The sequence below is a fragment of the Schistocerca americana genome, chromosome 8 (assembly GCF_021461395.2).
Source record: "Schistocerca americana isolate TAMUIC-IGC-003095 chromosome 8, iqSchAmer2.1, whole genome shotgun sequence".
Taxonomy (NCBI): Eukaryota; Metazoa; Arthropoda; class Insecta; order Orthoptera; family Acrididae; genus Schistocerca; species Schistocerca americana.
Window position 1 is genome coordinate 387086639 of NC_060126.1, and position 15620 is coordinate 387102258.

The 15620-nt window shown below is 42.5% G+C and overlaps 1 protein-coding gene across 1 annotated transcript in view; it reads left to right on the plus strand.

Annotated features, from left to right (window-relative positions):
• The window catches only part of LOC124625766 (cap-specific mRNA (nucleoside-2'-O-)-methyltransferase 1), a 293563-nt gene that overhangs the window by 108999 nt on the left and 168944 nt on the right, over positions 1-15620 (plus strand). The window contains exon 9 of the mRNA XM_047149205.1: positions 11133-11229. Coding sequence (XP_047005161.1) covers positions 11133-11229 — 97 coding nt within the window. The remainder of the gene's footprint in view (positions 1-11132; positions 11230-15620) is intronic.

The following is a 15620-nucleotide window of genomic DNA, read 5'->3' on the forward strand; positions in this document are numbered from 1 at the left end:
GGACAGGTGCAACTTCAAGAAAAATTGACAGTAGTTTGTAGAAACGCCATGACAAATAAGTTGCAAACCAGCTGTCCAGACATCCTCAGAAACATACATGGGTCATCATGTCTTGCAAATGTGCGGTCATAGAAAGCGGTGACTTCTGTAGATCTTAGCAGAAGCCTTTCACATGCCATGGACTTGACTGGGTATCCTCCTACTGAGGTGTTGCATGAAGGAGGGCCAGTACTTTGAACTTTTCATTTACTCTTTCCAATGCACCACTTGTTGAAATTGACACTGTTGTTACCAACAATGCCACAAACCATCAAGCTCAGTATTTTTCCACTATTCTTCCTAATAATCAGGGACGGTGGCAAGGATAGATATATATTATTTAATTTATTTAATTTCATTAATTTGAAGCCAACAATCACGTTTGTTATTGTTATCGTTATTGTTATTGTCACTGTTACATTTCGAAGTCTTTTCTGTCGTCTTATTTCCTCCTTCTGTTTTTGCCATCACTTTCTATTCACCTTCTCCTTTTTTACCGTAATCCAGTATACAATTTTATCCCGTCGATATACACTCAATAATACGTAATAATACGTAAATCACTTCCAAACCATAACCAAAAAAATTTTTTTTCCGCTTTGCTGCTATAAAATCCACCGTTTCCAGTCCACAAACAGTTCCTTTCAGCTATTAAACAACCCTTTCGGCAGTTTTAATAACTTTTGCTTTATTTCCATTTCCGTTTTTCTCACATCACCGATCATTTTTAGCCGCTTCCCACAGGTTTTAACGTCATTATTTCTTCATCAAACAATTGTTAGCTTCATTTCCATAATCTGCCACCACCAAACCACTCCTTTTAATACATTCTCACGTAGTTTTTTCGAAATTTTCCCGAATTTCTCCACCCTTTAACGTGTTTTGGCGGCAACACAACCACCTAACCTTTATGCACATCATTATCTACCTACACAAGTTCACCACAGGATCAACATAGCCCAACCCCAACCAACCCTTTTTCGCCTTTTTTCACACCAGATCTCCATTTGCTTTCTAATTTTACCTTTATCTCTCCCCATATATTTTTTCATATTTATTCTCATTTTCATTTCAGCCTCGTGTTCCACTTTCCACCTTCTAGTACCATGTCACCCTCACAACACCTTCACAACGACCCCATTAAGTTTTATTTACATTCCCTCCGCAAACATGCCTTCGCCCTAGCCAGATTACACTCCCATATTTTATTTTCTCAGGCTTGTCTGACATTTGGCATCACCCCCAAAGGCCTCACACTTAAAGTTCCCATCTCTGGCTGCAACCCTTCTTTCCATCAGTCCCTATACCAGTTCCAAACCAAACAATCCATTGCCCTCACCCACCTAATCCTTCACCTACACATCCACTCAGCCAATCAACACGCCCATCAACTCCTATCCTTTATAAAAATCCTCAATCTTTCCTCTCCCACATCCACACCTGTTGTTCAGAGCATCCTCCTACAGGCCAACCGCAAATTAGAGCAGCATGCCACCCTCCACCTTAAAAAACTATCCAATCTCCTGGTTTCCCACCTCCGGAAAGGCAACTCACTCACCCTTCACAACCTTTCCAGCAAACCTCAACCTCCTCTCATTGCACACAAACCCAGTCTCTCCCATCTACTCAATCTCCCACTTCCAGCTCCACTCCCTCCAAAACCTCAAAATTCCAATCAACGCAATCTGGAACCACAACACCCCAATTCAGTAGTTAACCTTTCCTCCAAACCTCTCTCCCAATCCGAAACCTCTGTCCTATCCAAAGGCCTCACCTTCAGCCCCACTCCCAGATTTAACCAAACAGCCCTCGTCAAAGATTTACTGTCCTACACCCGTACTCTCTGCTGGAAATATCACTTTGCCACGAAGAAAAATGATCCTAATGCTACTCCTAAGGATCCAACTCCCCAAGACACTATCCAAATTGAACCATGCCTGGAACAGTTCCGTCCTCCGTCACAGCGGGACCCACCTCCTCTTCCTCAAAATCACCCTCTCCTAACCTTCCAGGAATTTCTGACTTCCAGCCTTGCCTCTCAATCCTTTTTAAAAAACCTTAATCCTACTCCCAACATCACCACTGCTGAAGCCCAGGCTATCCGTGATCTGAAGGCTGACCGATCCATCGTCATTCTTCCGGCGGACAAGGGTTCCACAACTGTGGTACTTGATCGTCGGGAGTATGTGGCTGAGGGACTGCGTCAGCTTTCAGACAACACTACTTACAAAGTTTGCCAAGGCAATCCCATTCCTGATGTCCAGGCAGAGCTTCAAGGAATCCTCAGAACCTTAGGCCCCCTACAAAACCTTTCACCCGACTCCATCAACCTCCTGACCCCACCAACACCCCGCACCCCTACCTTCTACCTTCTTCCCAAAATTCACAAACCCAATCATCCCGGCCGTCCCATTGTAGCTGGTTACCAAGCCCCCACCGAACGCATCTCTGCCTACGTAGATCAACACCTTCAACCCATTACATGCAGTCTCCCATCCTTCATCAAAGACACCAACCACTTTCTCAAACGCCTGGAATCCCTACCCAGTCTGTTACCCCCGGAAACCATCCTTGTAACCATTGATGCCACTTCCTTATACACAAATATTCCGCATGTCCAGGGCCTCGCTGCGATGGAGCACTTCCTTTCACGCCGATCACCTGCCGCCCTACCTAAAACCTCTTTCCTCATTACCTTAGCCAGCTTCATCCTGACCCACAACTTCTTCACTTTTGAAGGCCAGACATACCAACAATTAAAGGGAACAGCCATGGGTACCAGGATGGCCCCCTCGTATGCCAACCTATTCATGGGTCGCTTAGAGGAAGCCATCCTGGTTACCCAGGCCTGCCAACCCGAAGTTTGGTACAGATTTATTGATGACATTTTCGTGATCTGGACTCACAGTGAAGAAGAACTCCAGAATTTCCTCTCCAACCTCAACTCCTTTGGTTCCATCAGATTCACCTGGTCCTACTCCAAATCCCATGCCACTTTCCTTGACGTTGACCTCCACCTGTCCAATGGCCAGCTTCACACGTCCGTCCACATTAAACCCACCAACAAGCAACAGTACCTCCATTATGACAGCTGCCACCCATTCCACATCAAACGGTCCCTTCCCTACAGCCTAGGTCTTCGTGGCAAACGAATCTGCTCCAGTCCGGAATCCTTGAACCATTACACCAACAACCTGAAAACAGCTTTTGCATCCCGTAACTACCCTCCCGACCTGGTACAGAAGCAAATAACCAGAGCCACATCCTCATCTCCTCAAACCCGGAACCTTCCAAAGAAGAACCCCAAAAGTGCCCCACTTGTGACAGGATACTTTCCGGGACTGGATCAGATTCTGAATGTGGCTCTCCAGCAGGGATACGACTTCCTCAAATCCTGCCCTGAAATGAGATCCATCCTTCATGAAATCCTCCCCACTCCACCAAGAGTGTCTTTCCGCCGTCCACCTAACCTTCGCAACCTCTTAGTTCATCCCTATGAAATCCCCAAACCACCTTCCCTACCCTCTGGCTCCTACCCCTGTAACCGCCCCCGGTGTAAAACCTGTCCCATGCACCCTCCCACCACCACCTATTCCAGTCCTGTAACCCGGAAGGTGTACACGATCAAAGGCAGAGCCACGTGTGAAAGCACCCACGTGATTTACCAACTGACCTGCCTACACTGTGAAGCGTTCTATGTGGGAATGACCAGCAACAAACTGTCCATTCGCATGAATGGACACAGGCAGACAGTGTTTGTTGGTAATGAGGATCACCCTGTGGCTAAACATGCCTTGGTGCACGGCCAGCACATCTTGGCACAGTGTTACACCGTCCGGGTTATCTGGATACTTCCCACTAACACCAACCTGTCAGAACTCCGGAGATGGGAACTTGCCCTTCAGCATATCCTTTCTTCTCGCTATCCGCCAGGCCTCAATCTCCGCTAATTTCTAATTTCAATTTGCCGCCGCTCATACCTCACCTGTCTTTCAACTTCATCTTTGCCTCTGTACATTCGCCCCGACTGACATCTCTGCCCAAAAAATGCCCAAACTCTTTGCCTTTACAAATGTCTGCTTGTGTCTGTGTATGTGTGGATGGATATGTGTGTGTGTGCGAGTGTATACCTGTCCTTTTTTCCCCCTAAGGTAAGTCTTTCCGCTCCCGGGATTGGAATGACTCCTTACCCTCTCCCTTAAAACCCATATCCTTTTGTCTTTCCTTCTCCTTCCCTCTTTCCTGACGAGGCAACCATTGGTTGCGAAAGCTAGAATTTTGTGTGTATGTTTGTGTTTGTTTGTGTGTCTATCGACCTGCCAGCGCTTTCGTTTGGTAAGTTTCATCATCTTTCTTTTTATATATATATATATATATATATATATATATATATAAAAACAAAGATGATGTGACTTACCAAACGAAAGCACTGGCACGTCGATAGACACACAAACATACACACGTTTTAACATGTCTTATGTTTGTGTATGTTTGTGTTTGTTTGTGTGTCTTTCGACGTGCCAGCGCTTTCGTTTGGTAAGTCACATCATCTTTGTTTTTAGATATATTTTTTCCCTCGTGGAATGTATCCTTCTATTTTATATATATATACAATTCCCCCCCCCCCCCCCTTCTCTCTCTCTGTCTCTCTCTCTCTCTCTCTCTCTCTCTCTCTCTATATATATATATATATATATATATATATATAATAGAGGGAAACATTCCACGTGGGAAAAATATATCTAAAAACAAAGATGATGTGACTTACCAAACGAAAGCGCTGGCACGTCGATAGACACACAAACATACACACGTTTTAACATGTCTTATGTTTGTGTATGTTTGTGTTTGTTTGTGTGTCTTTCGACGTGCCAGCGCTTTCGTTTGGTAAGTCACATCATCTTTGTTTTTAGATATATTTTTTCCCTCGTGGAATGTTTCCTTCTATTTTATATATATATACAATTCCCCCCCCCCCCCCCCCCTTCTCTCTCTCTGTCTCTCTCTCTCTCTCTCTCTCTCTCTCTCTCTCTCTCTCTCTCTCTCTCTATATATATATATATATATATATATATATATATATATATATATATATCTAAAAAGAAATATGATGAAACTTACCAAACAAAAGCGCTGGCAGGTCGATAGACACACAAACAAACACAAACATACACACAAAATTCTAGCTTTCGCAACCAATGGTTGCCTTGTCAGGAAAGAGGGAAGGAGAAGGAAAGACAAAAGGATACCTAAGGTAAGTCTTTCCGCTCCCGGGATTGGAATGACTCCTTACCCTCTCCCTTAAAACCCATATCCTTTTGTCTTTCCTTCTCCTTCCCTCTTTCCTGATGAGGCAACCATTGGTTGCGAAAGCTAGAATTTTGTGTGTATGTTTGTGTTTGTTTGTGTGTCTATCGACCTGCCAGCGCTTTTGTTTGGTAAGTTTCATCATATTTCTTTTTAGATATATTTTTCCCACGTGGAATGTTTCCCTCTATTTATATATATGTATATATATATATATATATATATATATATATATATATATCTAAAAACAAAGATGATGTGACTTACCAAACGAAAGCGCTGGCACGTCGATAGACACACAAACAAACACAAATATACACACAAAATTCTAGCTTTCGCAACCAACGGTTGCTTCGTTTTTCCTGGCGAAGCAACCATTGGTTGCGAAAGGTAGAATTTTGTGTGTATATTTGTGTTTGTTTGTGTGTATGGTGACAGGAGCCGAGAAAGTGTATGTCGTGCTTGAAATGCACTCACATCAGTCAGTCATAACAGTGCAACGACACTTCAGGACGAAGTTCAACAAAGATCCACCAACTGCTAACTCCATTTGGCGATGGTATGTGCAGTTTAAAGCTTCTGGATGCCTCTGTAAGGGGAAATCAACGGGTCGGCCTGCAGTGAGCGAAGAAACAGTTGAATGCGTGCGTAGCCCATGGAAGTTGGCGAATAAAGCAAGCAGGGAGCTACACGTACCACAGCCGACGGTTTGGAAAATCTTACAGAAAAGGCTAAAGCAGAAGCCTTACCATTTACAATTGCTGCAAGCCCTGACACCCGATGACAAAGCCAAACGCTTTGAAATTTCGGTGCGGTTGCAACAGCTCATGGAAGAGGAGGCGTTCAGTGTGAAACTTGTTTTCAGTGATGAAGCAACGTTTTTTCTTAATGGTGAAGTGAACAGACACAATGTGCGAATCTGGGCGGTAGAGAATCCTCACGCATTCGTGCAGCAAATTCGCAATTCACCAAAAGTTAACGTGTTTTGTGCAACCTCACGGTTTAAAGTTTACGGCCCCTTTTTCTTCTGCAAAAAAAACGTTACAGGACACGTGTATCTGGACATGCTGGAAAATTAGCTCATGCCACAACTGGAGACTGACAGCGCCGACTTCATCTTTCAACAGGATGGTGCTCCACTGCACTTCCATCATGATGTTCGGCATTTCTTAAACAGGAGATTGGAAAACCGATGGATCGGTCGTGGTGGAGATCATGATCAGCAATTCATGTCATGGCCTCCACGCTCTCCCGACTTAACCCCATGCGATTTCTTTCTGTGGGGTTATGTGAAAGATTCAGTGTTTAAACCTCCTCTACCAAGAAACGTGCCAGAACTGTGAACTCGCATCAACGATGCTTTCGAACTCGTTGATGGGGACATGCTGCGCCGAGTGTGGGAGGAACTTGATTATCGGCTTGATGTCTGCCGAATCACTAAAGGGGCACATATCGAACATTTGTGAATGCCTAAAAAAACTTTTTGAGTTTTTGTATGTGTGTGCAAAGCATTGTGAAAATTCAATCATTTGTAATAACCATATATATATATATAAAAGATGATGTGACTTGCCATACGAAAGCGCTGGCAGGTCGATAAAAACACATACAGACACATACATACACACAAAATTCAAGCTTTCCCAACAAACTGTTGCCTTATATATATAGAGGGAAACATTCCACGTGGAAAAAAAGGACAGGTATACACTCGCACACACACACATATCCATCCGCACGTACACAGACACAAGCAGACATTTGTAAAGGCAAATTTGCCTTTACAAATGTCTGCTTGTGTCTGTGTATGTGCGGATGGATATGTGTGTGTGTGCGAGTGTATACCTGTCTTTTTTTTCCCCCTAAGGTAAGTCTTTCTGCTCCCGGGATTGGAATGACTCCTTACCCTCTCCCTTAAAACCCACATCCTTACGAACAAACACAAACACATGCTGATAGTACACCATTTAAAGTTGAAAAGGCTTGCTTATTCTTGTATTCATTTTTTCACTGTGTTTAATGCCTCTTAAATGACTGATCCTTGTGTAAAACTCACCTTTGCTGTCACACAAGAGTTGGTGCTGCTGGGCCTGTGTGCACGCCACCTCTCGGCAGTCTGAATCACTTATTACTGGTACAGTGTTCTACACATCCTGGAATTTGGGACTCAGGACTCACATTTGGGTGAACAGTGGCTCATCTCTGTGCCAGATTTAGGTTTTCTGTGTTTTCTCTGAATTGATTGGGGTAATTATAAGGACTATTCCTTTGAAAAGCATATTGCTGATTTTCTTTTACAATCTGTGCTTCACTATGTGTCTAATGACGACACCATTGGCAAGATTTTAAACTCTAATCTTTCAATTCTCTTTGAATTTGTAATCATTTAGGCCATTCTTTATGTGTTTTAGCTTTTACAAAATTTAATTTATTGTATATACTTATTACAGTATCCTTCTTTCTAATGATGGAATAAAATTATAGTGTCTGAAAACAAGTGCTCGGCAGTATAATCAGTTAAACACAGAGATGTACCATTCATTTCCTGCTAAGTCTTATTGTTTCCTGATATTTAATTTGACTTTTACTTCATTTAGTGCTTTGTCTGTGCAAAAAATGCAAGTTTTGTGTGATTTGGGTTTTGCACTAAACTGGAATCTCACAGTTATTAAGTGTGTGTTGAGAGAAAAAATGTTTTCTGTGAATCCTTAAAAATATGTTATATACTGAACTTGTCAATGTCTTTCATCTTGTGCTCTGAAAGAATTTTGAAATGATAATGTGTGTGCACTAGTTGTGTATAACAACATTCAATGAAATTCATATAGGGATTGTCAATTTGTGTGGAGTATTTTAACCTGATACTCAATATCAATTAGGGGTAATGCAGGAGTAGGTTTAATAATGAATAAAAAAGTAGGAGTGCGGGTAAGCTACTACAAACAGCATAGTGAACGCATTATTGTGGCCAAGATAGACTCGAAGCCCATGCCTCCTACAGTAGTACAAGTTTATATGCCAACTAGCTCCGCCGATGATGAAGAAATTGATGAAATGTATGATGAGATAAAAGAAATTATTCAGGTAGTGAAGGGAGATGAAAATTTAATACTCATGGACGACTGGAATTAGACAGTAGGAAGAGGAAGAGAAGGAAACGTAGCAGGTGAATATGGATTGGGGCTAAGAAATGAAAGAGGAAACCGCCTGGTAGAATTTTGCACAGAGCGTAACTTAATCATAGCTAACACTTGGTTCAAGAATCATGAAAGAACATTGTATACATGGAAGAACCCTGGAGATACTAAAAGGTTTCAGATAGATTATATAATGGTAAGACAGAGATTTAGGAACCGGATTTTAAATTGTAAGACATTTCCAGGGGCAGATGTGGACTCTGACCACAATCTATTGGTTATGAGCTGTAGATTAAAACTGAAGAAACTGCAAAAAGGTGGGAATTTAAGGAGATGGGACCTGGATAAACTGAAAGAACCAGAGGTTGTACAGAGTTTGAGGGAGAGCATAAGGGAACAATTGACAGGAATGGGGGAAAGAAATACAGTAGAAGAAGAATGGGTAGCTTTGAGGAATGAAATAGTAAAGGCAGCAGAGGATCAAGTAGATAAAAAGATGAGGGCTAGTAGAAATCCTTGGGTAACAGAAGAGATATTGAATTTAATTGATGAAAGGAGAAAATACAAAAATGCACAAGTGAAGCAGGCAAAAAGGGATACAAACATCTTAAAAATGAGATCGACAGGAAGTGCAAAATAGCTAAGCAGGGATGGCTAGAGGACAAATGTAAGGATGTAGAGGCTTATCTCATGAGGGGTAAGATAGATACTGCCTACAGGAAAATTAAAGAGACCTTTGGAGAAAAGAGAACCACTTGCATGAATATCAAGAGCTCAGATGGAAACCAAGTTCTAAGCAAAGACGGGGAAGCAGAAAGGTGGAAGGAGTATATAGAGGGTGTATACAAGGGCGATGTTCTTGAGGACAATATTTTGGAAATGGAAGAGGAGGTAGATGAAGATGAAATGGGAGATATGATACTGCGTGAAGAGTTTGACAGAGCACTGAGAGGCCTAAGTCGAAACAAGGCCCCGGGAGTAGACAACAATCCATTGGAACTACTGACAGCCTTGAGAGAGCCAGTCCTGACAAAACTCTACCATCTGGTGAGCAAGATGTATGAGACAGGCGAAATTCCTTCAGACTTCAAGAAGAACATAATAATTCCAATCCCAAAGAAAGCAGGTGTTGACAGATGTGAAAATTGCCGAACTGTCAGTTTAATAAGTCACTGATGCAAAATACTAACACGAATTCTTTACAGACGAATGGAAAAACTGGTAGAAGCCGACCTCGGGGAAGATCAGTTTGGATTCCTTAGAAATATTGGAACACGTAAGGCAATACTGACCCTACGACTTATCTTAGAAGAAAGATTAAGGAGAGGCAAACCTACGATTCTAGCATTTGTAGACTTAGAGAAAGCTTTTGACAATGTTGACTGGAATACTCTCTTTCAAATTCCGAAGGTGGCAGGGGTAAAATACAGGGAGCGATAGGCTATTTACAATTTGTGCAGAAACCAGATGGCAGTTATAAGAGTCGAGGGACGTGAAAGGGAAGCAGTGGTTGGGAAGGGGGTGAGACAGGGTTGTAGCCTCTCCCCGATGCTATTCAATCTGTATATTGAGCAAGCAGTAAAGGAAACAAAAGAAAAGTTCGGAGTAGGTATTAAAACCCATGGAGAAGAAATAAAAACTTTGAGGTTTCGCCGATGACATTGTAATTCTGTCAGAGACGGCAAAGGACTTGGAAGAGCAGTTGAATGGAATGGACAGTGTCTTGAAAGGAGGGTATAAGATGAAGACCAACAAAAGCAAAACGAGGATAATGGAATGTAGTCGAATTAAGTTGGGTGATGCTGAGGGAATTAGATTAGGAAATGAGACACTTAAAGTAGTACAGGAGTTTTGCTATTTGGGGAGCAAAATAACTGATGATGGTCGAAGTAGAGAGGATATAAAATGTAGACTGGCAATGGCAAGGAAAGCGTTTCTGAAGAAGAGAAATTTGTTAACATCGAGTATAGATTTAAGTGTCAGGACGTCGTTTCTGAAAGTATTTGTATGGAGTGTAGCCATGTATGGAAGTGAAACATGGACGATAAATAGTTTGGACAAGAAGAGAATAGAAGCTTTCGAAATGTGGTGCTACAGAAGAATGCTGAAGATTAGATGGGTAGATCACATAACTAATAAGGAGATATTGAATAGAATTGGGAGAAGAGGAGTTTGTGGCACAACTTGACTAGAAGAAGGGATCAGTTGGTAGGACATGTTCTGAGGCATCAAGGGATCACCAATTTAGTACTGGACGGCAGTGTGGAGGGTAAAAATCATAGAGGGAGACCAAGAGATGAATATGCTAAGCAGATTCAGAAGGATGTAGGCTGCAGTAGGTACTGGGATATGAAGAAGCTTGCACAGGATAGGGTAGCATGGAGAGCTGCATCAAACCAGTCTCAGGACTGAAGACCACAACAACAACAACAACTCAATATTTGCAATTTTAAAATGGTTGTTACTGCTCTCTTTTGGTATACTGTCATGTACATGAGTGTATCCATTTAAATCGTTCTAATTTTTGTGTGCTAGGTAGTTTTTACTTTGTTTTGTATTTAATATTGCAAATAAAGGGTTTTTCTGTGTTATAGAAGTAATATGCTGTGGCTTAATGCATAGTGATGGTTGGTAATTTGTGTTTTGCAGGGGTTTTCAGTGGAGGGTCAAGAGAACATTCAAGAAATACTGTCTAAGCAACTATATCTTTGTCAATGCTTGGTTGCTCTCAGTATTGTCAGAACAGGTTTGTATTCTGTTGTTGATTATCCCTTTGTGGTTCTAATAAGATTTCCACAAGTTGTGTGTGCTGATAGACTTTTATTTCACCTTTGAATGGCAATCAAGTATTTCTTGCATCACTTGTGTGCCAGTGGTATCCAATATATAGTCCATCATCTTTACAGTGTGTGCTGACTTTCAGAATGTTTCCTGTTCTGTTTTCATCTTAAATATTCAGTAAGTTACACAAATATTCATTCATTTCTTTTGCACTTTTAACAATTGTGGCTCCTAACATGTTTGTTGTAGTTTTAATAACAAAACACTTTTCCTTACTTTAAAAATTCTAGTTGTTTTCCAGACAACTGCAGCAGAAAACATTTAGGATTTGAAAAAATACATGCAAGCTGTAATATATAGTACAGTGTTTAGAGCATTTGCTCTTTCAGTCTGTTCTGTTTCTTCCTCATCACTATTACATTGATTTATTATACATTCTGTTTGTAAATTTGAAATTCTGTGTCTCCAGTATTTTGGAAAGGATAGATTGCTACTCACCGTACAGAGGACATGTTGAGTCGCAGACAGGCACAACAAATAGAGTGCTGTACATGGGGGGGGGGGGGGGGGGGGGGTTTGTCTAAAAGGCCTTCTTCTAATGTAGAAAAAAAAACACACACACACACACACATATATATTCATGCAGGTACAATTCACACACATGACCACTGTCTGTGGCATAAGGCTGAACTGTCAGCAACAGCACCTGAGGGGAGAAACAGTCTGGGTAGTGGGGGTAAGGAGGGGCTGGGGTGAGGGGAGGGAGGATAGTAGGGTAGGGGTGGGGGAGGGTGTAGTGCTGCTTGTGGGAGCATGCAGGGACACAGTGGGAACAGGGTAGGGCTGGCTAGGTACAGTCTGGAGGTTTGAGGAATAGTTGAGGGGGGGGGGGGGGAGGAGTGGAGTGGGAAAGGAGAGAAGTAGAGGAAAGGGGAGGGGGGAGGAAGAGAGACAAGTGAATGCATTGGTGAAATAGGAGGCTGTGTAGTGCTGGAGAGGGGGTCAAAAAAGGGACAGATGGATGAAGGAGAGGACTAGAAGGTTGATGTCAAGGGGTTATGGGAACATAGGATATATTGCAGGGGGAGTTCCCACGTGCACAATTAGGAAAACTTGGATGTTGGTAAAAAGAATCCAGGAGGCACAGGATGTGAAACAGTCACTGATGTGAAGCACATTGTATTGTGCAGCGTGTTTAGCAAGTGGGTGATCCAGCTGTCTATTGGCCACAGTTTGTCGATGGCAATTGATGTGGACAGACAGCACATAGAAAGCAGCACAGTGGTTGCAGATTAGTATGTTAATCACATAAGTGCTTTCCCAGGTAGGATGATTGTGACTGGACTGGAATGATCTACTCCAGTATGTTATTTTGAGGGATAATACCTGTCTGTGAAGGCCTTTGTTAGACTTTCAGCATAGTGGACAAGTTAGTTCTTGTCAGTGCAGATTTGTTATCCTTGGGTGACCAGGCTGTGAGGGAGGCACTTTTTGGAGTGGAAAGGATGGCAGTTGTCGAAATGCAAGTACTATTGGTGGTTGGCTGGTTTAATGTGGGCAGAGGTGTGGATGGAGTTATCAGAGACGAAGTAGTCAACGTCCAGGAAGGTGGCACACTGGGTTGAAGAGGAGCAGGCAAAGCTGATGGGAAAGAAGGTGTGTTGTGGTTGTGAAGAAATGAGGATAGGGTGTCTTGGCCTTGAGTCCATGTCATGAAGATATCATCAATGAAACTGAACCAAACCGGGGGTTTGGAGTTTTTGAAAGCTGAGAAGGTGTCTTCTGTGTCTGCACAGAATCTTTTGTGGTGGAATACTTCAATAAAAACTTATTGGTTTACCAGCCACGTCATTTCTAGTTAAAAGCATTGACTTTAATTCCTGCTGACGATGGGCAAAAACAGCTATCTAAAGCTTGAGTGTTCTATTCAAAGAGATGTGGCTTGTAAATGGTGAAGAGTTTATTGAAGGTTTGCTCTAGATGGCCCATAAACAGGTTGACATAGGATGGTGCCATGCGGGTGCCCATGGTTGTACTGTGGATTTGTTTGTATATAAACTTAATAAAGTGTATGTGGAATGAGGTAGTGGGTTTGCAGTCTGAAGCACATTGGGAAAAGTAGTGTTCAGTAATGGCAAGACCATGGGTGTGAGAGATATTGGTGTGAATGGAAGTGCTGTCAGCAGTGATGAGTAGGGATCTAGGAGGTAAAGGTGTTGGGATTTGGAGGGTCAATGAAAGAAGTGGTTGGTATCTTTGACATGGGAGGCTACAATTTGGACACTTGTGTTGATCAGTGAGGGCTGAAATTATTTCAGTGTGGTCACAATAAGCAGCTACAATGGGGCTTTCAGTATTATTGGGTTTGTGGATTTTGAGGAACATATAGAAAGTGGGAATGTGGGGTTTTGTATAGGCATGAGCATTTCATATTCCAGTCGTGTCACAGGCTTATCCTACCCCATGTCATGTACCAGCTCTGCTGCAATCATTGCTCAGATTTGTATATTGGTGTGACTGCCAATCAGCTGTCCACCATGATGAATGGCCACCACTAAACATTAGCCATGAGCAAAGTGGACCACCCTGTGGCACAACATGGGACTGAACATAACATGCTTGATTTCAATGGCTGCTTTACAACCTGAGCCATCAGAATCCTCCTGTCCACCACCTGCTTCTCTGAACTGTGCTGACGGGAGTTGTCCTTACAACACATTCTTTGCTTCTGAAATGATCTCATCCACATCTTACAGTAGCTTACTGTTCCCACATCCTCCATGCAACAGTTTCTGCTCCCTCTGCCCCACACCTTCTCCCACTTCATGTCTCGTTTCCCTTCTCTGCCCCTCTCCTTTTCTGCTGCCACCTCCCCCTCAGCTTCCTGAGACTGAGCCTGGCAGCCTTGTCCTGCCACAGGGTAGACCCTGCACACTATGCCACACTGTACCCTCCCCCTCCCCTCCCCACTCCAGATTACTGCTTTTATTCAATGCAAAATTGCGTTCTAGCCCAAGCAGCCAGAGATAGCGTTATGTATGCATGAGGTGTGCTTGCATGTGTGATGTGTGAGTGATTTCTTTTCTGAAGAAGGCTTTGGCCGAAAGCTAAATGTGTAACTGTCTTTATAGTTTGCCTGTCTGTAACTCAATGTACCACCTTTACGATGAGTAGCAATCTATTCTTTTCATAATATTGTTGATATTACAACTTGGACTTTCCATTGTTTGAAAATACTGTTTTAATGTGTCATGAATGATCATAACATATGAAAGATTATAGACTTCATTTGCAATGAAGATATTTTTGTGGACTGGCAAGACAGCCAATCCACTAGGACGGGAGGCCGAAGGGCACGCGTTTAAGCTCACGCAGGATGGCGTGAGGTCTGGAACAGGACAAGGTCTTTATAGTAGCAAAAATAGTACGTAGCTTCTGGAATACTTAACTTTAATCCATAATTGGTGAACATCGCTCTGATGGTACATGCATCACAAGATAAATAGCAATTAATAATGGCGCCTTGCTAGGTCGTAGCAAATGACGTAGCTGAAAGCTATGCTAACTATCGTCTCGGCAAATGAGAGTGTAATTTGTCAGTGAACCATCGCTAGCAAAGTCGGCTGTACAACTGGGGCGAGTGCTAGGAAGTGTCTCTAGACCTGCCGTATGGCGGCGCTCGGTCTGCAATCACTGATAGTGGCGACATGCGGGTCCGACGTATGCTACCGGACCGCGGCCGATTTAAAGGCTACCATCTAGCAAGTGTGGTGTCTGGCGGTGACACCACAGATATGGTTCTGTATTATGAATTCTTGAGGAAATTTGCAGTGAACTGTGCAATTCGCAACCACAACACTGGAAACAAGAATATTTTCCATGGAGAGTTTGCATCCCTATCTAAGGTTCAGAACAAAGTTTCATCTTATGTCATGATTGTCTGTCACAGGCTGCTCACAGACATATGACAGGAAATTTTAAATCCCCAGATATTCAAAACTTCTACAATATACCAGAATGTTTTGACTCAAGGATACAAATTCCATTTACTCTAGTATTAGTACTAACAGACCTTGATTTTGCGAGTATAAGGACGAACCAAAATTCATGACTCAGATGCCCCAGTGTGATTCCTTGCATACTGACGGTACAAATATGTCTGCAACTAAATTTCATCCCATGAATATTTTCAGTGGAAAATAGATGTTGGAGAAAGGCAACTTGGCAACACTGTCATCACAACTACAACTAGTATTTTCATTCATCTGCAGTGGCTCTGCCCTGTTGGTGCAGTGGCTAGAGTTCTGTTCTGGGCCTAGACATAATCTTTTATTTATTTATTTATTTTATTTTGGA